The sequence below is a fragment of the Triplophysa dalaica genome, chromosome 4 (assembly GCF_015846415.1).
Source record: "Triplophysa dalaica isolate WHDGS20190420 chromosome 4, ASM1584641v1, whole genome shotgun sequence".
Taxonomy (NCBI): Eukaryota; Metazoa; Chordata; class Actinopteri; order Cypriniformes; family Nemacheilidae; genus Triplophysa; species Triplophysa dalaica.
In genome coordinates, this window is record NC_079545.1 from 7,371,654 (window position 1) to 7,398,416 (window position 26,763).

General features: G+C 38.3%; 1 protein-coding gene across 1 annotated transcript; it reads left to right on the forward strand.

Moving 5' to 3' along the window:
* Positions 1-487: 487 nt before the first annotated feature.
* Positions 488-10,151, forward strand: LOC130419018 (calpain-5-like). Its single transcript, XM_056745357.1, has 13 exons — positions 488-600; positions 2,142-2,331; positions 2,898-3,029; positions 3,234-3,442; positions 4,063-4,255; positions 5,480-5,670; positions 5,864-5,941; positions 6,119-6,314; positions 6,544-6,666; positions 7,286-7,488; positions 7,783-7,904; positions 8,469-8,605; positions 8,876-10,151. Exons 2-13 carry the CDS (start codon positions 2,167-2,169, stop codon positions 9,056-9,058), a joined length of 1,932 nt encoding a protein of 643 aa, XP_056601335.1. The 5' UTR covers positions 488-600; positions 2,142-2,166; the 3' UTR covers positions 9,059-10,151.
* Positions 10,152-26,763: the final 16,612 nt, after the last annotated feature.

The following is a 26,763-nucleotide window of genomic DNA, read 5'->3' on the forward strand; positions in this document are numbered from 1 at the left end:
GTTGACAACCTTCGGTCCTCTTTTGAAGATGTAAATTTATTGAAAGCTGTCAGTATAAAATAACAAAAAATAACTTCTATTCCAAAGTAAATTAGTCACACCCCCCCCCCCACCACACACACACGCCTCATGCCACTCTGCATGGGTCTAAAACATCAATAAATAAATGGCATGTTCTTGTCATGTCATTACATCACAATAATTTGAATGACTACTTTTAAGAAAATTTTAACCTTTCATTTAACCATTGAATGCATTACAAACATTTCAAAGTAGAAGTCTATGCTTCCACCAATTGTCTCTATTGTTGCGAAACAATGCTGTGTTTGGTAAACATGTGTGTTTACGTAACCTGCATTTTAAACAAGGCTCAACAGGTTTCATTGCCTCAGGACTGTAGGAGATCTGATCTTGACATGCAAGAAAAAATGCAGATTCGCAAGTCTCTTGAAACCACCCGCCTCCACTGTGGGCGTGGGACTGTTACGGGGTTTTTCCTCTTGTTATATGTGAAATAGAGATGGGATTGAATACACATACATTCACGTACATATAAGTCCTATGAATTCAACACAACAAGTCTTGGATTTTTTTATTCAGGTAAGAGATGCCAGTGTTTTGTTCTGTTGAAGTATGTACAGTGTGTGTGACTTTGTTTTGATGTATGAGATATGAAAGGAATGATCACTGTAAATCCTCTACGTTTTTAAAACTGTTTTGATTAAGCATGTTTTTGATGTACCGGTACACAAATCAAACAACATTTTTCTGCTCTGAGAGAGAGACATAGTCAAGGAAATGTTACTTTATCATAGATGTTTTGCAGCTGCTTGCGTGTGGATCACACAAATGAAGATGAGATAAATGTGGATGTGTCAAATACTGTTTTCAAACCAGTTGAGGTTTAAGGTTTTTCAGCAGGGTCGATCTCTACACATGAATTCAATGTGTGGTGTATATAAAATTGGCTTAAAATGTACTTTTATTTATACACCAAATCATGCACAGGACTGCAAAAATATTCTAGATGTTTTTTCATAAATTAGTTTATGACTCTTAATAAGATTTGAAGATCTGTCTAGAACTGGCAGGGTCTTCTGTTCCTTAAAGGAACACACATGCAAGTTTTTACTAGAGTATGATAACACACAGTATGAACACATAAGAGTTCAGACACATTCCTATCATTGCATGACATCATATGCAATCTTTTACACGGTAGACAAAGCAACAAAACGGCAGTGTCAAATGAATCAGCATTCTGAACGTGGAGTTGTACTAATATAAAAACCGTACAACGATGTTTTTTTTCATTCAGTCAGAATTCTGAATGGCTATTTCAGTCCAGTGTCTGTTGAATTTCAACAAAATCTCACCTCGGACAAAGACATCCAACAGCAATGTGAAAGACTGACAGCATGACAAGACACATGAAAACTGTGACAAAAATCTAGGTTATCACATAAAAAATATGCTAAATTATTAATATTCTTAAATGCTAAATGTGGATGAAACATAAATTAAGGTTTCTGGACTTCCATCTTTAGGTCATTTAAAGAGTGGTCAGAATAAAAGAATAGAATAGTTCTTTTATCAGTTCCAAATCAGAAACTGTAGATGAATGCCCAGTTCTTCATTGTCAATTAGAAACATTGTAGGTATTAATTTCTTGGAGAACTGTGAGCTTGGCGTGGAATAAAGCACAGTATTGTATAAATAAATAAATCCTATGTATAATCTCCATAGGGAAATTAATTTTTAATGAGCTAAGTGATTTTTTAATCAATCTGATGATATGAACATATCTGATGAGCATTTAAAAAACGAAAACAAAATCCTATCAATATGTTATAGATTCTGAAAGTGGTATGTAAATTTATGATCGCAGCTGTATGTGTAATATAAGCTACAGGATCACTACTATTTCTGCCTTTAAACATGTGTACACATATTGGTCGGAATGCTAAATGCTCCATTATTTGTGTCACTTTGGATAAAAGCATCAGCTACATGAATAAATGTAAATACGTGTATTGGCCATAATACATCATTATGGCCATTGGTGATTGTCAATTAACCAACAGGTACTCATTAGTCAAGTATATTCCAATTTTTACTCATTTGTTTTATGTTATTCTCAGTTTGCAACAAAGGAAAGGCAGAATTATGTCCTCTGCCGTGATACCTCACAAGAACCAGCACTATGATGCACTGAAGAAGGAATGTTTGGAGAGTAAGAAGTTATTCGAAGACCCAGAGTTTCCCTGCACTAATGCATCCCTCGTCTACAAAACACATCCGTCTGGAAGAGTTGAATGGAAGCGACCAAGTGTAAGTGACCACTCAAGAATTTTTAAAGACAAAGGTGTCTTGTTTTTAATGTTAGTTTGTTCGTCACAGCTGCTGGTTGGGTTAAGACAAACCAGCAGTTGGGTTCAAAATAACCCAACATTTAGCCATCTTAACCCAGCCGTGTGTTCAGTCCAATATTTACCCAGCATGGGTCAAAAACAATTGAGCACTTATTAGAGTGAATGTTTTGCAAATTTTGACCAAACACTTTATTTTTAGTATAGTTTGGCCTATACAATGCTTAAAGTACAGGAAAATGTTTATCCACATATATACCAGTTTGGATGTTTATACATCCACACATGACTGCTTTAAAAAATGTCAGTAACCAAACAGATCTAATCCCCCATTGTCTCACATAGTATTTCATTTCCCTACTATGGCAGTAAATGGGGGATTAGATCTGTTTGCTTACTGACATTCTTCCAAATATCTCCCTTTGTGTACATCAGAACAATGACACTTTTACAGGTTTGGACCATCCTAAGGGCGAGTAAATGATAACAGGATGTATCCCTGAAAGTGTCTCTTCATTCTCTCTACAGGAAATAAGTGAAAACCCATGTTTATTTGTAGATGGGATCAGTTCGCATGATCTGAATCAAGGAGAGGTGGGAAACTGCTGGTTTGTAGCAGCCTGCTCCTGTTTGGCACTCAAACCAGATCTCTGGCAGAAGGTTAGTGGGTTTATTATGTCTCCTCTTGTATCTGATTAATTGTTTGTGATTGTATATTATTTCCACAATAATGCCTTTGTTCTCCCTGTGTAGCTATATTTAGTTGTCTACTAGTGTTAGTGCGTAAGATTGTGTAAAATTCAAAATATATGAACCATATACCGAACTTAAATAATATAATCAATTCCTTCCATATCATTTAAGGTGATTCCAAATTGGAAAGAGCAGGAGTGGAATTCCAAACATCCAGAGAACTATGCCGGAATTTTTCACTTTCGATTCTGGATTTTCGGAAAATGGACCGATGTGGTAGTAGATGATCGTCTGCCCACACTCAATGGGAAACTCATATACTGCCACTCAAAAGTCAGCAATGAGTTTTGGAGTCCTCTACTTGAGAAGGCATACGCAAAGTTAGCTCTCTTTTAGCACACACATTTGACTAAATATGAAACTTCCATAGTCATCCTTTTTAAAAGTGAAGTATGTAATTTGTCTGCAAATAGTGGCACCAAACAGAGTCTAAGGTAACTGGTTAGTTTTTCCAGAAATAACATTGCAACAATGCTCTTAAGATCAATGTTTGTGTTGCTTTGCAACTTAGTGCATTGGAACACCCTGTGAAACTGATGTGAGCAAAGTGGGATCCCAGCCAACTGATTTGTGTTTTTTTGTGGTGTAAACTTCTAACCTTTGAAAGGAGCCCTAGAATTTGTGAACTAGCCCTGGTATTCGGTGATACTGAACATTTTTAAGCATTTTAAAGAGACAAGTCAGTGAAGTGTTGTAGCAATTGGGACTCTTCAAATGATGATAGCTGAAATCAAAAGCCAAATACGCAACTCTTGATCACTTGGCGTACTTGTTGCCTTTGCACAACCTAATATCAACGAATATCAACATCAGACAAATTACGTACTACACTTTTAATAATATTCAAACATATTACTAAATTAATCAGACGGTTGACAAAGATTCGTGTTTTTGAACTAATTGTCGTATACTTATTAAGCTTTCAACTTTGTGTCCACAGACTGTCTGGTTGTTATGAGTCTCTGAATGGAGGGAACACCGGAGATGCAGTGGTGGATTTTAGTGGTGCAGTGGCAGAATCGATTGATCTGCAAGTGGGTGATTATTGCACTAATCCTGCTGCCCAAAACAAACTGTTCTCAGATCTGTTGAAAGTGAATGACAGAGGGGGCATAATCAGCTGTTCAATACGGGTAAGCACTATGCTAGTGAAAACTAAATAAAATGCTGCTCTGCACTACTTTTCATTTAAATGAAATGTGCGTTCTCTCAGTCCAAATGATTTGGAGAGGTTTAAATGCATAAGAAATGTCTAGGTCAGTTTTACTACATACTTTAACACACAACTTTAAAGTCATGTTTTAAAAGCTTACCGTAAGTGTATTAAGAAGCATTACACAAATGCAGTGCATTGGATTGTAAAAAAGGAGTTAAGCTAGTAAGCACTTGTTGCATGTTGCAAATTTTGATCAATCATGTAGTGGGGGATGCCAAATGGGTTGTCTGGACAGTATTTGCCCTTTAAATAGAAATACAGCTTGCATAATTCAGAACTTGCGTTTTTGAAACTGAATCTGAGTGACTCATCTGTCCCAGAGCAACACAGTTCATTTTCTCACTTTTAAGTTTATGGGAGTTGCTCTCGGCAATAGCTGCTCAAAATTGTTAATACACAAAAAAATATTAGAGGTAAGGAGTGAATTTCACATTTGCTTCACTGCGCGATTACTAGAAGTACAAAATCTTTCAAGTAGTCTGTTAATGGTTCAGTACAATATCAAGTCACAAATTAGATATTCAACAGACTGTAGTGTAAATTGACTTATTTCAAGTTTTTTAACTGAACTAAGCTAAGCTTACATTACGTCCTTAGCCATCAATGGCAAATGCAGCTTTAGGATATGCTACAAATCGGACGAAAATGTACACAAATGAGATTGTACAAGTTCATACGAATAGGCCAAATTAGCTACATCGTAAAATAGTTGATGGCCGTGCGATTATGTTGCTGCTCACTTCAACACATCCTACCAAGTGCTTTTTGTAGTGTAGTGGTGATCCAGAACATTACAACCAGTATTTTGTATTTTCGTTAAATGTAAAGTCACAATTATTGTGAATGCCGACAAGTCTTGACATTTGACAAATTTGAAAATCTGGAATCAAAATTGAGCTCTGTCTAAGCAATTTGGTTTTGTCAAGGAAAGAATATGACTATGTGTTGAGGTAACCCTAGTGCAGTATATTAACAAACAATAACATCAAGCATATACAAAGACTTGCCCTTCTTTACCTTGACAAACAAAAAATGTACTTTATAAATAAATGTGCATTATTTTTGCACAAAGCAAAGATGTCAATGTCCCAAATTTTCATTTTAGAATATTTTCTTCTACCTTAATTTCTGTGTTCGACAGGCATCATCTCATGAGCGAGAGCTGCGCTTAGCGAATGGTCTGGTCAAGGGTCATGCCTACTCTGTCACAGCCGTTAAGAGAGTACGTCTGGGACATGGTCTTGCAGCCTACTTCAAGAATGAAACCCTCCCTCTGATCTGTATGAGAAACCCGTGGGGCAAACATGAGTGGAATGGAGCTTGGAGCGACAAGTGAGTGTGATGTTTATTTCCGGCAACAAGGAAGCACAGGTATTGTCTCTGAAGGTATTGTAAATAAACATCTCATTGGAGATTGTTGCTAATATACCTTTCAAGCCAGCCCTACCATAAGCTCAAAGGTTGTTAAGCAACTATATGCTTTTGTAAAAGTGGCAAAATTTGACTTCTACTCGCTTCTCTACAGCTCTGAAGAATGGAAGAAGGTTGGTGATAAGGAGAGGAAAAATCTAGGCATCACTGTAATGGACGATGGAGAATTTTGGTGAGTGATGATTGGATATTCTTTCAAAGAAGCAGTTAATACACACAAAGAGACAACATTCTCTTTTGAAATATATGTTTATTGGGGGTAAAACTGTGTCCTGTCGGAAGTTACAATAGCACCACATTTTTGGGTGAACTTCTTTAATGACGTTGATTCGTATCATTCTCTTTGCAGGATGTCATTTGAGGATTGGTGTAAGAATTTCACAGATTCTGATGTGTGTCGGCTGATCAATACATCAGTTTTGAGTGTCCAGAAGACTTGGGATGAGGTGGTGCATTTCGGAACCTGGTCAAAGCATGCAGATCCACTGCAAAACCGCTGTGGAGGCTGCATGAACCACAAACAGACCTTCCTTCAGAACCCACAGGTACTGTACATACAACTTCATGTGTGTTTCATTTTCGGACCAATTTCCGATCCACGCACATAAGATGTACTGTGATGGAATCTTCATATGGAGCTCAATCTAGTAAAGAAAAACCTTGTCCAAAAACACATTTTGGGTCAGTCAAAACAAAGATTCCAGGAGACGGGAAACAGCATTTAGTTCCCGTAAAATGCAGAGAAACACTAACAGTTATTATGTACCCCTCCAGTACTTGTTTGATGTGACTAAAGAGGAAGATGAGGTGCTGATATCTCTGCAGCAGAAAGACATGCAGATCCACAAACCTCGTGGAGCGGGAGAGAATCTGATCATCGGGTTCACTGTTTTCAAGGTATACACAGGAAATGTGCTATATGACAAAGGTGAATGAATGGACACTACAGTCATTTTAATATTATGATAATAAATCAGCCCGATTATATTCAGTCTGACTAAAGTTGTCAAACGTTTTCATTGTGTGTATGTTTTCCATCGTGTTTTTATTGTCCTAGATAATTATTTAATTAAACAATTACAACCTTTACCATGTTCAAGTTATAATTAATAGTCTCATTATTTTTCACCATTTTTTTTGTTGCAAATTTTGATTACGATAATGTATCCTGATGTTTAAGATTGTTTAAAGTTGTTATATTCTTCTCTGTAATTTTCTTTCTTTTCAAGTAATAGATTGTTTGAGTCGAAATATGACAAGGACATGTATGTTGAGAGATTGTGATGTGCAGACCTGATATTAACACAATGTTTATGTCAATTTATAATGAATGGGGTGAATATAATTTCCTTTATGAGGATGAAATAGAATCTTCCCTTCACTCTTTTTGTGCATCACACACAAAAAATGATGATTTTTGTATCATGCTTGTGTTAATATTCATATATTTACCATCCCTACAGTATAACCCTTAAGTATTTAAAAATGTCACATGATAAACTTGTTTTGCACGCAGGTTGAGTCGAACAGAAAATACCGCATGCATGACATCCTTACCCAGCAGAATGTTGCCACGTCAACTTATATTAATGCGCGGACTGTGTTTATGAGGAATGTGCTAAAAGAGGGTCGATACGTCATCATTCCTTCCACGTTTAGGCCAGAAGTCCTGGGTGATTTCATGATCAGAGTCTTCACAGATGTGAATTCTGACTGCAGGTACAGGTCTAATAACACTTTTCATGTTTTTATCTACAAGAACTATGCAGTGTCTTAAAACTGACATCATGTGTTAACTGTAAAAAAAGTGTGAAACCACACAATGCTTTTATTTAGAATTCTTCCAGTTTAGAAATATTTAGAATATTATATTTAGAAATATACAGTTGCTTACATGATTGCCCCATGAACACAACATCTCATATAATATTATATAACATATCCTATCTATCATTATAAATAGTAAAATGTACCATTGAACATATGTTTGTCTATTTCATATTCGTTTTTCAGGGAACTCGTCCTTGATAAACCCCGTGTACAATGCTGGTCATCTTTTTTGGGTTATCCCCAGACAGTCACTCAAATTTATGTGCACAGTGCAGATGGGCTCCAAAGTCAAGACAGCAACGGAGGTAAAAGTGTGATCCAAGCATCAAAAATCTAAAAATGTATATTTGCATGCCATAATAGACCTGTATTATTTTGTGGACCACAGAATATATAGTTTTGTTCATTTCCATTCAATGCATTATAAAAAAAATCCATAAATATAAATATAAAAACATTTAGCAGTCCATTCAAACTGTATTAACAACACTGCAAAAAAGTACTTTCTTACTTAGTCTGCTTCTCTTTTTTTCCAGTAAAAATGTCTTAACATTCTTGAATCAAGATGCATTTTCTAGATGAGCAAACTGAGCTAAGAAAATAAGTAAGAAAATAAGACATTTCTGTGAATTTGAGTTTAAAAAAGCACAAAAATCTGCACAATTTCACTGAAATTTCATATTTTTTATTAAAAACAAGACTTATTTTCTTAGGTAATTTTGTTAATAAAGAAAATGCATCTTAATTCAAGAATTTCTAGACATTTTTATAGGAAAACAAGAAAAAGACTAAATAAAAAGGTCATTTTTGATGATTAAATAATTTATAATACATGAATAATGAAATCATCCTTCTTGTCTTTGGTTCAGGTGCTGACCCCTACATACTAATATCCTGTGAACGCTCCACAGTCCGATGCGCAGTAAAAAAAGACACACTGAACCCTTCGTTTGACACCAGGGCCATCTTCTATAGGAAAAAACCAAGCAAACCAATCACGGTTCAGGTTCAGTTATTGTTTATTTATGCATCTCACAAATCTTTTTTCAAACATTGTGTAAAATTCTTATTTAGGAAAGTTAATGACATCAAATAAATGAGCATAACTTCTCACAATGGGCCCACAACTTGTTTTATTAAATGCACCTCTTCCTCTGGCTATTTTAAATAATACGATAACCTTTTGTATGCACTTGGTTTATAATTGGTTATGTTTGTTAATTGGTAAGAATTGCTGTAAAAATCTTTATATTGCCATCTGCTGGTCCACTTATAGGTGTGGAACAGTGATGCTGTGAAGGATGAGTTCATGGGTCAGGTGGTGCTCACAGCCTCTCCAGAGGACTCATCGAACCCCCAGAAACTACAGCTAAGGAAACGAGGCAGGGCAATGGCTGATGAGATGCCTGGTACCATAAACCTCAGAATCATCACATCGAGAGAGCTTATATCTATGTGATTTCATTAGTGACTGACAGTTTACATTTACCCTAAAAATGAGGAAACATCACAACTTAATTTGTCATTTTAACTTAGGAACATGAGCAAATGTACAGTGATGGAAATTTAAGTGCAGAGTGTGGAGCTCTCATGATACAGACGGATATTGAAATGTGAAAGTTCTTATAGCAACCAAAAGTACAGTAACTTGGCAACCTCCAGCATTTTGTGATATCTGTGTATAGTGTGAAAGTACCTTATTTAATACTCAGATATAACCAAAACTATCAACAAGCTGCCACCTGATGGGCTGACAAGTTTCCCTTAAAAGTGATTGTTTAGGCAAACCATATCCAGACTATCAAATTATAGTGGAAAAATATTATAATTACATATCATCACTGTAAAATAATAAAAATGGTGACCATTTATAAGTGCAGTTAAAGTTGAGCTATTAAATATGACCAGTAGGCCTATAGTTTACAACAGATATCTAATAGTGAAGTGTATACTGTGAACATTTTCTTTTTGTGCAAACATTGCAGCTACATTTTTTACATTTACATTTACTTTACTATTATCCAAAACAACTTACAATGGAAGAAATTTATGTCAACATTAGGACAACAAAAAGCATAAGTGCAATGAAAAAATGTCTCACAAATCCTACTACAGTGTACAGTGCAATTTGTTAGAAAAGATATAGAATTCAGAAATGATCAGACGGGTGCTGACGGAAGAGTTGTCTTTTCAGCCGATTCTTAAAGATTGCCAAAGAATCTGCTGATCTTGTAGCATCAGCCAGATCATTCCACAAATGTGAAACCGATCCAGAGAAGGTTCGTGAGAAAGTTTATACCTTTTTGGGATGGCACCACAAGTCGTCGTTCGTTTGCAGAGCGTAAGGATCTGGCGGATATATACGTCCGCATTAGTGAATGAAGATAAGGGCGTGCCAAACCAGTGGTGGTCTTGTAGGCCAGGAGCAGAGTCTTGAATTTGATGCGAGCGACAATAGGGAGCTTTTAAGAAGACATTTATGTAAATATTATTAATTTTTGTTATTCCACTGTAAAATCACAAAATGTAAACATGTTGCACTACAGTCAAAAATGTTGCAGTGAAATGAATAAACAATGAAAATGAATTAGCATATTTTTGTTCTCTAACTCTTTTACAATTTAAAAATGAATTGAATAGTTGGGTGTCTAATTTTCATTATAAAATTCACATATGTTGTTACACTGATAACACATTTACATTATCTATAATGTTTTATGCATCTGGATTTTTATTTCAGTGTTTTTTTTTGGCTGGTCATTGCATTTCTCTTTCCGTTTCTTTGTTTAGTAAGTGCTCACTGGTCCGTCAAGTTCTTCAAACCCTTAAGAGAAGAGTGACAAAATTGTGGACAGAGAAGTTATTCCTGTTTTATGTGTTATGTGTGTGCATTCAATGTAAAGAGCACTGACTTGGAGTTAATACATACAGTAGTTGTCACAAAAGTTATATTTTAGCATTCACTACAGCACTTTGAGAACATCTCAGTCAGCTCTTTATAGTTCAACGGAAGGTACACTAACCATGGAGTCGGGGATTGGACCTTTTCCAATGTTTAACGGTTCAGCACACTGAAGAACTTTCTTTCTAAAAATTCCCACAGTGCTCCTAAAAAGGAAGCTTTGTTGCTTACTTTGCCGGTGTCTCTCTCCCCTAACAGCATCCGTTCATTTCACACTGTAAATTGTGTCTGAATCTATCATGCATACTCTCGACTAGGGAGCCATCCCATGAATACGTTTACAATCCACTTTTAGTGGTGTACTGCTTTTGTGGGGAAACCGCTTACAATGTCACTTAGTTGTACTGTCATGCTGCTTCCTATAGCTATCTAATAGCTATGCGTTGTTTGAAAGTCACATTTCTCTTCTTCTGTATTTCACATCAAATTCTTTCACTTCAGAAATATTTCACAGTTACAGCACGAGTCATTTTCTACCAACTATCAGCATCAGAAAGTGTTTATATTGACTTGAATAAATCGGTTGTGACGTCGGGAGACCAAAACGTAATGTCATGACAACTTCTAACATTCTTTTGACATAGAATGCTGACACCTGGTGTTGATATTTTGTTGGTTTAAAATTGTGATGTAAAATCCCACTGCTTGTTCATCTGAAACATACACAAACACATTTACACTTCCACTCTCTGATGATTTCACCTTTGGGCACTAGATGGTGCAAACTGCTTCATTGTGGATTGAACCTTACAGCCAAAAAAATCGAACTTTTAAGTCCAAGTTTTCAGTCCTTGTCTATTAGCCATCTACTGCATAGGCGGTGCATTTCTTAAAGTTGAAAATGGCAGTGACATGACTTTCAGGGAAAAAAGAGTGACACACTGCAGCACTCATGTAGTGATTTAGATTCTCATGTTGTGTTATAATTTGCAATAACAAGTCAAGTCTGTGAAAAGTTATATCGGGTATATAAGGTCATTATTTGTATTGACTAATCGCTAGATCGTATGACATCTAATTCAATGAGCCCTCATATTTTGAAATAAATATGAACCCACTCCCCCCTTTTTAATCTTTACTTGTACTTCAATTCTTGTGCTAATGTTGGCCCACCACAGCCCCTAGCCACCATCTGTTGGCCCTAAGGGCCAGCGGTAGCTTATGTGGGTTACTGAGCAGGCCATACGCTCCCTTGCTTTGTCAGTGTGTGCCCAAGCAGAACACAAGGACACCAATCCCTTACCCAAAGACCCCTGCACGTTCGCAACAATTAGCCATATGAGCTCCAAGCCATAGAAAATTGCTGCTCATGTGATGGATGAAACTGGGAGAGGGAATGAATTAGGAGGGAAAAAATGGAGGTCATATCAACATAATGCCCTCCGTGGGCAGCCTGTGTTAGGGCGCTAACAGAGACCCTGATCTGCGGTTGTTTTCCGTTTTTATTGTTCTAGAAAGTATCTATTCTGGAGCCTCTTATCGTGAGTGTGAGAGGACATTTTAAAAAACACTAGTATGGTTATCAAGATTGCATTAAGGTGTAAAAAAGTGTTTTTTTATGCTATGCCAATGCTTGTCGCAAAGTAGTTTATTACTTAAAAAGAAGTCTTCATCTATGTTGACTTTGCATCTCCATACTCTTCATGTATTTGTTTTTCTGTTCATATTTCTCCTAAGCAATTTTAGAAGAAACATTTCAGACAAAGTTGAGACCTAAACGAAACACAACAGATCACTATATCAACTCTCATGAGCTATGAAAGAGCAACCTCTGTGCAATAACTTTTTTTCTAGGAGAGATTATGTTGTATGATGATTTAAAAAAAAAAAAAATGTTAGTTTAATATTTAATCGAGTATATGAAGACACAAATGGACATGAGAATGAACTGCATAACAGGAATGACCTTGCTTTTGCTCTGTAGACAGTCTCTGTTCACGCCACAGACCAGCTCAACCAGAACACTCCCATTGGCTTGTTACAGAAAGGTTTGTTTGAAAAAGCTTCTTCCAGTGTTATTTTCAAGGATTCCATCTGTTTCACTAATGAGTTACCTTGCTGATAGAAAAAGAAAAAGAGGGAAGGGACAGTTAAAGGATGGCAGCTGTTTTGCCGGTGGAAAGCAGAACACACCCTTTTCAAAACACACAAACTGAACTCCTGTTGTCATCCATCCTCTTCTCGGTGTGTGCGTGTTTCAGTGTGTCAGGGTGTGATGTGACTGTTTGCATCCTGATTAGTTATTGAACAGGCCAACATCAAAGACGCACCACATGTCACATAACTGGTCTTGCCATACAATAGGGACAGCTGTCAGGGGGTTGGGTGTAAGAGGCAGAGTAGAGCCTTCTTTTGATTGGTCTTTTTAGCTGGACTAAAACCTGATTGGCTCTCAGAATAAATGTATGCGCATCTGTGTGAGCAGTAACATGAAGCAGTGATTAATAACGACACAGAAGTGAGAGTAACTAGAAAGATTCAGGGTGGATTTGGAGAAAGGTGTGGGGTACAGCTAAACACTTTTAAGTATTGGGTTGGGAAACCCTTGCGAATTATATGCTTTTTTTATAGCAGAATCTTCATTTAAAGAATAGCACAGCACTCTGAAAGAAAGATGTGACAAAACAGAGTGTAGTTTTGTTCTCAAATGATTGTTTAAGGTTTTTGTTTTTAAATATTTGTGGGTTTTAAACTGCACTTGCGTTTCTGTTAAATGATTTTGCAAATACTGTATCAGTTTGACTAATGATAATAATGTAATACTGTGCTATAGCTCTAGCCATGCGTGATATTGCTAAACTATATGACACTACATGGGTTTGACACCTTAGAAATAATAGCAGTTCTAATCATACTTTTCAGAATCAGAAAGAAGAAATCAGAAAAGTTTTTTCAGTTTTGCTGAAATTTGATATCACAATACATAAAACATGAGAGAAAATAATATGTATAGGGTTTTGAAAAATATAAATTTACATTTCCAAACATTTAATTTGCGATTAATCGTAATAATCCAGTGAGATTTTTGTATGCACAGGAAGTCTGACATCATTTCTCAAGATCCACACAGAGATCTGGTCACACCATCATCGAGTCCATCTATTATTACATTGAGAAAGAGATTCTTCACAGTAGCTTTGCAGGTGTCTTCAAAAATCTTTGAAACATTGCCACATTTTGCTTTTTTTATGTAACACTGCATGTTAAATAAAAGTGACCACCACGCCCTTTGACACTAAGAATGATGACACAGCCATGTTGTGCCCAGTGACATCACCTCATCCTATTGTATGGATGAGGAGTATGGACATTCTGTTTAATAACAAACTTTGTAAAGGTATGGTGAGCTATCCCTTTAAAATCCCCCAAATTATCATACAATTCCTCATTCTCTTTCGTTCTGTTTATTATTGTCTCTGTAAAGCATTATTTTGTTTTCTACCAAAGAGCAGCATTTCATGTATGGATTGAATTGGGGGATTTCGAGATGAAGGTTATGAAACAGACTCAATCTTCCATTAATGTCAACTAGCTACTTATTACACACACATACCGGGGTCTGGTGTGTCCCCCTGTTATTCTGCACAAAAATTAGGCTGATGGTGAGGAGTTAGGGTGGAGTACTACACTGCAAAAATGTAGAGAGAATGACGGGGAGGCATTTTGTCTATTTGTAGGGCTTTTTCTCCTGGGCTAAAAAATTATTGGTGAGATTGGTCAAAGCCAATCAGCCGGGTTAGTTATCTGCACGTGCTCCTACCGAACTTTGTTAATAAAACATAATTTCGCAAGTTCGACTAGCATACAATTGAAAGAAAAAGTATGTGAACCCTTTGGGCTTACTTGGAGTTCTTCATAAATTGGTCATAAAATGTGTTCTGATCTTCATCTAAGTCACAACAATAGAGAAACACAGTCTGCTTAAACTAATACCGCACAAACATTATACGCTTTCATGTTTTTATTGAACACAACATGTAAACATTCATAGTGCAGGGTGGAAAAAGTATGTGAAACCCTAGGCTAATGACTTCTTCAAGAGCTAATTGGAGCCAGGAGTCAGCCAACCTGGGGTCCAATCAATGTGATGAGATTGGATGTGATGATTAAAGCTGGCCTGTCCAATATAAAACACACACCAGTTTTGAGTTTGCTGTTCTGAAGAAGCGTTGTCTGATGTGAACCATGCCTCGCACAAAAGAGCTCTCAGAAGACCTACGATCAAGAATTTAGTATATCTAAAAGCCTTGATGTCCATGTGTCCACGGTAAGACAGATTTTCTACAAATGGAGAACGTTCAGCACTGTTGCTATACTCCCTAGGCATGGTCGTCCTGTAAAGATGACTGCAAGAGCAAAGCGCAGAAGGCTCAATGAGGTGAAGAAGAATCCTAGAGTGTCAGCTAAACACTTACAGAAATCTCTGGCACATGCTAACATTTTTGTTGACAAATCTACAATAAGGAAAACATTAAACAAGAATGGACTTCATGGGAGGACACCAAGGAGGAAGCCACTGCTGTCCAAAAAAAACATTGCAGCACGTTTGAAGTTTGCAAAAGAGCACCTGGATGTTCCACAGCACTACTGGCAAAACATTCTCTGGACAGATGAAACCAAAATTGAGTTGTTTGGAAAGAACACACAACGCTATGTGTGGAGAATAAAAGACACAGCACACCAACATCAAAACCTCATCCCAACTGTGAAATATGGTGGAGGGGGCATCGTGGTTAGGGGCTGCTTTGCTGCCTCGGACCCTGGACGGATTACTGTCATCGATGGAAAAATGAATTCCAAAGTTTATCAAGACATTTTGCAGGAAAACTTAAGACCATCTGTCCGCCAACTGAAGCTTAACAGAGGGTGGACGATGCAACAGGACAATGACCCAAAGCATAAGAACAGAAGAACAAAACAGAAGAAAATACGCCTTCTGGAGTGGCCCAGTCAGAGTCCTGACCTCAACCCGATTGAGATGCTGTGGCATGACCTCAAGAGAGCGATTCAAACCAGACATCCCAAGAATATTGCTGAACTGAAAAGAGGAATGGTCCAAAATTTCTCCTCACCGTTGTGCAGGTCTGATCTGCAACTATAGGAAACGTTTGGTTGAGGTTATTGCTGCCAAAGGAGGGTCAACCAGTTATTAAACCCAAAGGTTCACATACTTTTTCCACCCTGCACTATGAATGTTTACATGTTGTGTTCAATAAAAACATGAAAACGCATAATGTTTGTGCGGTATTAGTTTAAGCAGACTGTGTTTCTCTATTGTTGTGACTTAGATGAAGATCAGAACACATTTTATGACCAATTTATGAAGAAATCCAAGTAAGCCCAAAAGGTTCACATACTTTTTCTTTCAACTGTATAATAACTACAGATAGGGGATGGATAGTATGCATATTCGGCGTGCTGTCCCGGGCAGAGGGCTCCAGGCTCGGTGGTTCTGTCGAACTCGGAGCTCCCGTCCCTTGTCCAGGGAGAGGGCCCCGGACTCAGGACGTTCCCCCCAAAAAATGCAATTGCCGTGGGACAGCAGCTGGAACAACGTGATCCCCAAAAGAGGCTGCCTTGAGGTTGATGGCCCTTTCTAGTCTATGAGGCGTAAATAAGCACTGCTGTGGCAGTGAGGAAGGAAGACGTGGAGCGAGGCACTACTGCGGCCATACAGAGTCTAGAAAAGGCTCCTGCAGGAGTGACACTACTGCATTAGAGCTTAGTGCGAATAGGGCTCCCTGTGAGTGAATGTGAGAGATAGGGTTAAGCTACTGGGGGAGCAGGTAGTACAGCTGCAGTGGGAAATGAATAGGAAGGCTCCTGAGGTAGCGAAGGAAGGAGAAGCTGCAGCTGCCTCAGGGAAGAGGACTGGGAGGGAGCGCTGCTGCAGCAGTGATGAAGGAAGATAGAAGGCTCGTCTAGGAGCTGCACTACTGTGGCAGTGTAGAATAAAGAAAAGGCTCCTGCGGGAGCGACACTGCTGCAGCAGTGCTGAATAAATAATGGGGCTCCTGGGGGAGCGAAGGTAAGGGAAGATGCAGCTTCCTCGGATGAGAGGACTGGGTTCCACTGAAGCATTCCTCCTGCGGCAGTAAAGAAGGAAGATAGAAAGCTTTCCTGGGATGCTGGCTTCGAGAGTTGTGTCCCATGCATTAGAGAGAGAGAATGAAGCACAGGCCCCTGGAGGGCGGTCACTGCGGCGATACTGGCTTTCGAGAGTGGTGATGTCTGCTGTGGCAGAGGGTAGAGGCATCTTGTTGCGTTCGAGAGAGATGCAAGCACGGGCCCCTGGGGGATGGTTGCTGCGACGATACAGGCTTCTGGAGTAGTGGTGTCTGCTGAATCAGAGGTGGAAGCACGGGCCCCGGGGGGCAGTCACTGTGGCGATAAAGGCTTCTGGAATAGTGGTGTTTGCTGCGGCAGAGAGTAGTGGTGTCTGCGGCGGCAGAGGGTAGAGATGTCTTGTTGCGGTGGAGAGAGATGCAAGTACGGGCCCCTGGGGGGGACGTTAGCTTCGGTGATACTGGCTTCTGGAGTATTGGTGTCTGCTGTGACAGAGAGTAGAGGTGTCTGCTGCGTCAGAGGTGAAAGGATGGGCCCCCTGGGGGACAGACGCTGCGGCGATACAGGCTTCAGGAGGAAAGTCTGTTGCAGCAGAGAGAGGCGGAAGCGCGGGCCCCTGGAGCTTAAATGCACTATCTGAATGGTGAGATTGGTCATACCAAGGCAGCTGGGTTATCTGCACGTGCTCCTCCTGAACTTTGTTAATAAAACATAATTTAATCAACACTCAAATAAAAGCACTGATTTGCACATATGGCAGTTTTTATCATATACATTTTCAGAAAAACAAAAATAGAACTTATTTAATCTAAATTAATTAATAATAAACACTCAAATAAACACTGTGATGGAGTCCATCTGCCTTATGGTGACCACAACCCAACAAACCAAATGTGGGACAGGTAATATGTTTGTATGTTTTACTTAAAATGAGGTAAACAATAGAAGCAATTGGAATTACATAAGGACAACAAAGCGAAAAATGGTCTCATAATAGCCTACATCCGTATACAAAGCTAACGATTTAACTTTTTTTAAGTATAGAAATAGAAGAAAAGAAACAAAAGTCATTACTAATCGGTCAGGTGTTGACGGAAGAGATGCATTTTCAGATGATTCTTAAAGATGGCTACAGAATCTGCAGATCTTGTAGCAGCGGACAGATCATTCCATATAAGTGGAACCGATCAAGAGTAGGTACGTGAATGAGATTTTTTATCTTTAGGGATGGCACCATGAGACGTCGTTCGTTTGCATTTGCAGAGCATAAGGATCTGGCGGGTACATACGTACCTTCAAAGGCATTAGCCTTTGAAGATAAGTGGGTGCAAAACCAGTGGTGGTCTTGTAGGCCAGGAGCATAGTCTTGAATTTGTTTCGAGCCCCTATAGGAAACGCCAATGTAACTTAACGAAGCGAGGTGTGATGTGAGCTCTCTTCGGTTCATTGATGACCACTCTTGCCACTGCATTCTGGATCATCTGTTGAGTTTTGGTTGTGCAAGCTGGATGTCCAGCCAGTAGCGCATTGCTGTAGTAGATGGTTGCAATCACATTTTCACTGTTGGAAACAAACTTATGAAGTCTTAAACCCCCAGGACGGCAAAGTCATCTAGAACCTTAACTCGTTGAGAAGCTTCCTTCTCAGTTTGTACGCTTATTAGGCCAGCATCAACACCCTAACCTTTTCTTTGAATGAACCATATAGTCTCTTCACTATACTGACCATGTCCTTGTGCTGAAAGATACATTTAGCCAAAGTTAGAGCAACCAGGAGTTGAAGTTGCTTTTCTTGAACTTTCATTCTGTAAACCTCTGTAAATCTTGATCTTCTTTTTTCACATGAAACTGGTGGAACATTCTTTCAATGTCACATATGTCACTCTGTCTTGAACATTGTCTCGAGACCCTATTTTAATGGTCTTGGTCTTGTCATAGACTTCTGTGCATTTTGGCTTGGTATCAACTCGTCCTCAAACAGATGAAGGGAGTTGATCACTCCCCTCTTCCAATTCAACAACCTTTCGGTTCCATATCACCACTATCCAGTCAGGTAGCTTTGAAAGAATTTTCCTGTTGTCATTACAATAATTTAAAACTGCCAATTATTTAATATGAACCATAGCAGCTTCACAGACAGAGAGGAAATCATCAAACTCTCTTAACTGAAAACTGTCTTTGGGTCAGCTTTTAGGCCATGATTGGAGTTTATCTCTGTATGATTTTGCGATTGTAAATTGATTTCCATATCTCTCTTCCAAGAGCTTCCAAGCAGCAGTATTAACAGAGAGACATCCAAGCAGGAAATAACCATTGATCCACCTACATATCTATGGCAGTACTATATATTCTAGCCGTGAAGGGAGGATACAGCCCGAAGCAGAGCTTTGTTGAAGCATCATATTTTTCATTTGTATTCAATAAATCACCCTCCGGGGCTTTTGTTTACATATTTCCGTGGTTGTCTTATGTCTTGCACCCCACAAAGGGTAGAAGAACCCAAATGCAGGCAAGTACGGATGAAGGGTTAAACAAGTCTATTTAATGACAAAAAGGTCAAAACAAACACCCACAAGCGGGAAACAAGAACAGGGCTAAATAATATAATAAACAACTAAAACAAAAGACTTCCCATGAGAGGGCACAACCTAAACTAAATCAAAACTTGAGACAACGTCACAATAAGGTAGACAAGGCAAACACCGTATAGAGGAAAGGCAAGGCAAGACAAGACAAGACTGGGAACGCGGTACAAAATGCACACAACGAACAAGCACAGGACAATGAAACATGAGAACTATTTCAAGGGGAACAAACACAGGATAATTGGTAGGGACCAGGTGACACAGATCAAACACTAAGGGAAAGCTAACGAGAAGGAAAGGGCAGGAACAGACGAGACAAGGCCAAAAAAGTCTCTCCCCACATAAAACAGGGAATTCTGTTTTGGTTCTGCCTCAAGACCAAGAATTAGCCAACAATGATAGGCAGAACCGTGACATTTAACCATTTAATACATGTTTCTTGTGGATCTGTGTTATTTTTAATTATCTAAATAACTCCTTTGCGAAAAAACTTTGCTGGCAAAATATTAATAGACAACACTTGTAAAAGCAATGTTTATAATGTCTGGTCCAGTTGATCATTGTTATGTTACACAAGCAATCTCTATTATTAAATAACTGCACATTTGTGACCCTGGATAAAAAATCCAGTCTTAAGTAGCATGGGAACAATTTAGTGAAGACAAAAATACATTGTATAGGTCAAAATTATCTTTTTATGCGACTGTGATGCCTTGGCTAATGTTTGTTGACAACATGCAATGTAGTCGCTGCAAGAGGTCCTAACCTCGGAAGAGACAGGAGTGGATTTATTTTATTTTAGTGGAAATCCTTCAGAAACCATAAGTAAAAAACCTGCTACTGCAAATCACTTCAAATTGCAGTGCTTTATCAACCTGGCCAGTACAAGCAGGATTAGCTTCAAAGTTGTTCCTCAAGTGGATTGGAGAACACTTGGAGTTTAGCTGTATGTTAACACATTTAATGTATGTTAACACATCCTTTTTTTTAATGAACAGGGGAGAACACTGCGGTCAGTTTTGTTTCAAACGTCTCAAATCATTCCTGAAAAATCTGTCACAGCATGCAAGTTATGCTCTCACATTGTGTATGTAACGTTATAACTTGTCAACGACAAGCTCTAAAATCCACGTAAATTCCGCTGATTTTAGGCAAGCATACACACACAACGTGAGCACTGTTTGCTGTGACGGATTTTTAGTCTCCGGACAAATGATTTGAGACGTTTAAAACGAAACTAACCGCAGAGGAGTTCAGGAAACATAATTTAGCTAAACCATTGCCATGGCAGTACTACACATGTGTTGTGTTGACACGCCATACGGTAGGGAGGAAGGGTGTTCTGTAACTCATAATCATTTAAAGAGATATGCACCAAAGCAGGTGGCTGTGAGCATAGCAGTTTTTGACGAGGCAAAAAGGGTTTTGTTTACACAGTGTTTTTAAGCAAAACATTTTCCAGACATTTCATGAAGACCCTAATAAAGCATATCAAATTGATTAAAGTGCTCATTTCATGAGTCCTTTAACGTTCTCACTTACCTCCCGATGTTATGTTACGAGTGTGATTTGCAAACCATTCATTCTAGGCCAATAATATTTTCTCAGCTCCCAGTCAGAATCTGACACCATCGGATACGGAATATCCTGTGAAGTCCACTTTCCCGTTCACTTAGTGTGAAAATGGAACGCAGCTAGTATGAATACCTGTCTTTTTCCTCCCCACCCCCAGTGCACCTTTCCCTTGTGAGCATGCAAATGATTAGTCTTAATGAGCACTGCACATTCTGGCTTTGCCCAGGGCTCTTACTTGTTCTCTGTATAAACTAAGGCTAAATTGAAAGAGCTCATAGTCAAAATGTGGGAAGCTAAAGGCATGTGTGATGAAAGAGTCCCTGTTCTGTCTATATAGATGAGCTGTAGATTACTGGCATGATATCATGGCCAAACCTCGTGACAGAGATGCTCAAACAGAAACACACACAGACAAACAAGCTCATACACAGTTTAAGAAGCCAGTAGGTTGAATGTATTGACTCAATGTTAATGTGACTATCTTTAATATTGTGACAAACAGTCATTTGTCTTTGATCTAGTCCTAGTCACCAGTTTACACAAGATCTGTGCCTGTGGAATGTTACAGAATCCTCCACAGAATTTGACTGTGTTAAATACAAAGATATATTTCTGTGCATCTTGGCCAATTTTATGGCGAGCTTCAGAGTGTATTATTCTCAGCTCCATTTGACACATCTTATATGAATGGATTCCAAAGAATACCATCATTTGTAGCTTACAACTGGTGGAGAGTATGTGACAATTGCACAAATGTGGCGCGAAGCTACTCGTGAAAGATATTTGGACTTTATCCATTCAGCCCACTGTCACACGATTTGATATGGCTTAAACACATCTTATAAACCCGTGTTTAAGAACACAAAAAAACACTGTGTGCTTTACTGGTTTGTTTTACTCTGCCATAGCAACCATAACATTTTACTAAGAAGTTCTTGATTTTCTCTGCGAAATAGTCAAAGCATACATAGATAATCATACAAGCAAAATTTCACTCTCTGTTTACCTCTCTTTCTCACACACATCCTGCAACTTTCACATATACTATAATCTATTATATTCTGTGAAATTCTAGGAACCAAGAGAAACGGACAGTAAATTGACACACGGATTGGCATTCAGAGGGTACTGCAGGGTATTAGGGTCTGGTGGGTTTGACATGAAACAGCTGTATAACATATTGCCTACATGTAGGTCTGTGGAGATCTCTATGTTAATGGTGTGCAAAGTTAAACTTACCTATACATACATACAGAAATAAATAAATGAGCAACTTCACGTATACATAATAAATAAATAATACATGTAGAAGGAAGGAATGTCAGTACCATTTAATTTTGTTGACGATTGTATTGTTTTAGAATATACTTACTGTTACTTTCGTCAGAGCTTTCTTACTCTGTCTCCCCATCATTTTATGATTGAGCCTATACATCTTCGGCTAACATGGCCGCTAGGTGGGCGGAAGCAAAAGCGGATGGGTTGCCATGACGACAAACACTGATTCATTGCTGTACTGCAGCACAACGCATCCGTGAAAAAAAAAAGAGTCTGCAAAGGAGGGGGGAGGGAGTGAGATAGACGGGCCTACTCCAATCAGTGTATCACACTGGCCTGTGTCCCAAGATGCTTAGCACATCTAAGGTGCTATAAAGCTGTCGAAAAAAGGCGTGACCGGTATTGACTGTGTGCCTGCATTTGGATGTGTTTCTCTGTGTGCCTTATTGTTTGGTTCACTGAATACATCTGTAATATCACATCAAGAATGTTTGTTAAAATATTTTTGATATTAATTCATTTGGAATGAGAGATTGACCATATATTTGAATAGATATGATATTAGATTAGTAAATTATTTTACAGTCACATTCTAAATGTTTCAAGTATGTAATTGATAAAAGTGCGAAAAACAGAATCTTCTGTGAAACAGAAAGGTCCTGTGGACGTTCTTTTCTTAATGGAACATTTTAGGAATTTAGAAACCTAATCCACGTTAATGTTGTGTTAGAGACAACTCAGATTTAGGATATCTTCCACACTCCTCAAATGGATGTGTTAATTTAAATTAATAAGTAGTACTTAACTGAACACAAAATGTGTTGTTTTAAACCGCATGTAATGCGCAGTTTATGCCAATCTCATATTAATCTTGAGTACCTAAAGAGTAGTATTGCATACTTCGATTATTTCTGAAAACAGGTGATCTCCTGAAAGCGTGCCGGTTGGGGGGTTTGGGGGCGAGGTTGTGGCGAAACTAAAGCACGAGCACACAATAGAGACAGAGCACATTTAGGCCACGCCAACACCGGGGGGGGGGGGTATATGCCCGTATGCATAAACCCCATTTTGGGAAGCTGCCTCCTTGTCATTTCTGACAATCAGAAGCAAATGTTGAAAACCTGATATGTGACTAGGTGCACAGTAAACAAGCAAAAAAATCAGAACTAAGTTTTTATAAGCTACCAAACCGTAAAAGACAGACTTTAAGGAGAAAAAAGAGGTCACAGGCATAAACACGAGAAGCGCCAGTAGTTAGAATGGGTCAATAGCGGGATCCTGACACACTCAGTATGCCTAACGATACGTGTGCAGTAAACATTTTGTCACTCCCTGTTGAAATAAAATGAAAAAAACAACATGGGTTAGGTATGTTCTGATGCTGGTTTGACCACCTTAAACCAGCTATGGACCAGCACATGACCAGCTAAGGACCAGCACATGACAAGCTTAAACCAGCACAAACCAGCAAACCAGCATCAAAACATAGTAAACCAGCAGATGCTGTTTTTTTCAACAGGGCTGGTACATAAAATGCATAGCATGTGGCATTTTGACAGTATGTAACTTGTTAAGATGTGGACAAAGCAGAAATTATGCAGTAACGTTATGTTTGCGATTGCTAATATAGCTAATAGCTTTCGAACAGCTTGTCCCACCATCGTTTTAGTTTAAAAATTACAATATGACACGTTGTGTTTCGCTCGTTTTTTGCCGTTGACAGCTTATAAATACTTAGTTCTGTGTTTTTTAGTTTGTTTTCTGTACACCTTGTCACATAGCAGTTTTTGAACATTGTTCTGTTTTCTGTAGGAAGCTTCCCCCAATCAATGAAGGGTTGGATTGTTTCGCCCCCAGTGGTCATGTCCTTTTAAGATTATAAAATGTCACGCTCTATCTCTATACATCATTGCATTATCCCTGCATAACTGTTGATTCACTATAAGTTAATGTGGTGCACCTTTTTTCACCAACGTGCAGATGGCCAACAAAACAGACATTTGACTCAGTTTTACTTGCATTAAATGCGGTTCATGAACGCTATCTTTTAGTGCTGGGTCTACTTCATCTATCAGTTTCAAATGATCTGCAAATCCATCGCAATATCCGTTCATATAAATTCCTCACTGAAATGCAGTGAACAAACTAACAAAGCTGAACTTCGCTAATGAAGGAGCACAATGATGGGCGTGCTCTTTCTCCCAATCTCATTGGTTGGCACGTGGGCATGCTCTTTCATCTCACTCGTGCGGGTTGACACGTGGGTGTGCTTTTCAGGGAGAATAATCCAACAGGGGACCAAGAAAAGTTGTAGCAAAACGGAATTTCATGTTCAAAAAAAACTTTCCAAAACCTTTACGAACACTGGGGGAGTGTATCGAGAACAAATGTACCATGCCAAGGATGAGAAGCCAGCACATTTAACATAGTAAAGAAGTCAGAATGTATGAAACACTGTTAAAATTTAACATCTGACTTGTACATGTTTTTTTCCCTTTTGCCTCATTCATAACAGAAATTTCGGACCTGTGATGTTTGTTTAATTCATTCTTAAAGCCATTCCCGCATCTCGCGCTATTCATGGCAAGAATCAGTCAATCCATCCACAAATCTGTTCTATACACAAGTCAATCCATACAAAGGTTGGGGGGCAATTTAAAATCCTCAATCAACCTAACATGTCTTTGGGAGGAAACAGGATCTCCCGAGTACACCCACGCTGTCACAGGCAGACCATGCAAACTTCACACAGAAAGGCTTATACAGGGGACCTTCTTACTGTGAGGCAACAGTAACCACGGAGCCACTGTGCCGCCCTGAGATAAATCCAGCAAGCCAGCTCTCTTTGTCAATGGCCTAGGTCTTGTACCTGATTTTTCAACAACCGAGCACAGGTTTGGTTCGTCCCTTTTTGACTCAATGCTGGGTTGAAAATAATCCAGCATTTTTTTAGAGTGTGGTCCCAGAGGACATCAATTATAGATGAAGTTACAGTTCTGAAGAGGTGTTGTCCCTAAATTTATTTAAATCAATGTCAGTTTGCGATTGTTGTAATGGCTTTACACAGACAACCAAGGTTAAGATGCATGCTATTAACTCTGCCAGTCTGAAATTAAGATGTTCATGCGCTGCTTCCACTCTGACTGTAAACTGCTCATGCTCAACCAACAATATGTGAGAAACAATTTAATCCAATTAATATACAATAAAATATATTTTTTAAGTAATATAGATTTAAATTGAATATAAAATAAATTGGGTAAAACTTTCCTTGAATCATGTATGTGTGCATTATAAACGTAGTTTTAAAGCATTGTAATGCACCTTTTAATACATTGTGATGTCTTTTTAATAATTGTCATTACAGTGAATACATTATAACACTTAGCAATTCACATTTAAAATTGGTTATAATTCTTAACAACTACAATTAAGGCATTACAACATGCATTATGAAGAATTATAATGCATTTTACTCTTTATAATGCACTATACAAACATGCTTCAAGGAAAGTGTTACCATAAATGGTTATATTATAACAATTTCATGAGAGTCACCCTTTTGATGTATCCATTTATAACTGCTTATCAGTGGCTTATAATGCATTTGTAAATAAATTTACTCATTAATAAACGACTTTATTAATGCTTTACAAATGGAACTAAATTGTACAGTCTTAAAAGTCGTAAATTTTCTATTAATTAAAATATTAAGTAAATTTCAGTCTAGTTTGAATTTTTCGATTAATGAAAATAACAAGCACATTTTTGTTTTGTTCAATCTTGGTAATGTATCCTACTGTTGGGAAAGATTAAGGTTTCTCAAATTTCTCAAACATGTGGGGGAAATCATCAGTGTCTGACATTGCTCATTCCCTAAAAATCAGCATCACATATATCAGGCCTGTTTTCCCCCAGGACTGTGAGGTTGTCACGACAACCAATGTGATTCTGATTCTAAACAGCTAAAACGAGACTCCGCCTCAAAACAGCAGCTGCTGCAGTCATTAGCCAATCACGGTTGAGCAAGAGGAAAAAAGATGACATCATAGGCAAATTAGGGCAAGTTGCAACAGGACTTTGTTTGGTGTTGCTGCTCACAGCAGAATTATGGTAAATTGAGATAAAAGAGATAGTTACCTCCACAAGCACATTTCAAAAGCTAAAATTGAATAAGCTACTATTATCTATAAATTAGCCCTTAAAATAATATGTAGTCTATAAACCAGTACTTTGTTCATGTGTGATCTGTTTTCTTCAAATTACACAGAAACATGCCAGAAAATAATGTTTAATGATTTGTCATAATATTGACATAATATGACAATATTTCGATCAAAATTATGAAATTAAATGTTATTTACAAAGGAATCCATTTAAAGCAGGTGTTGCTATCATAGCAGCACACTAAAAATAAATCAAATAGATAAATATATCATAAAAGTCTTCTAAATAGTAAAAGACCCAAAAAAGATACTTCTAAAATGAAAATAAATAACAGTTTGTACCTGCTGTATGTTGAAACTGGATGAAATTAGAAACCTACCTCGCATCCACCAATATGTGAAACAGCAGATCCAGTCTGTCTGGCTGCTTCCCTCCCCCTCTCTCCTAGCAGCTGCCTTAACATGCAGCCCCATAGCCAATAGGGTTGCAAGGGCTTTATGACATCACTGGCTAGGGAACAGTAGGCAGGCAG

Coding starts and splice junctions, on each gene's coding strand:
- LOC130419018 (XM_056745357.1), top strand. CDS start 2,167: ATGTCCTCTGCCGTGATACCTCACAAGAACCAGCACTATGATGCACTG. Junction 7,489..7,782: donor GATGTGAATTCTGACTGCAG/GTACAGGTCTAA, acceptor TTCGTTTTTCAG/GGAACTCGTCCTTGATAAAC. Junction 8,606..8,875: donor GCAAACCAATCACGGTTCAG/GTTCAGTTATTG, acceptor GTCCACTTATAG/GTGTGGAACAGTGATGCTGT.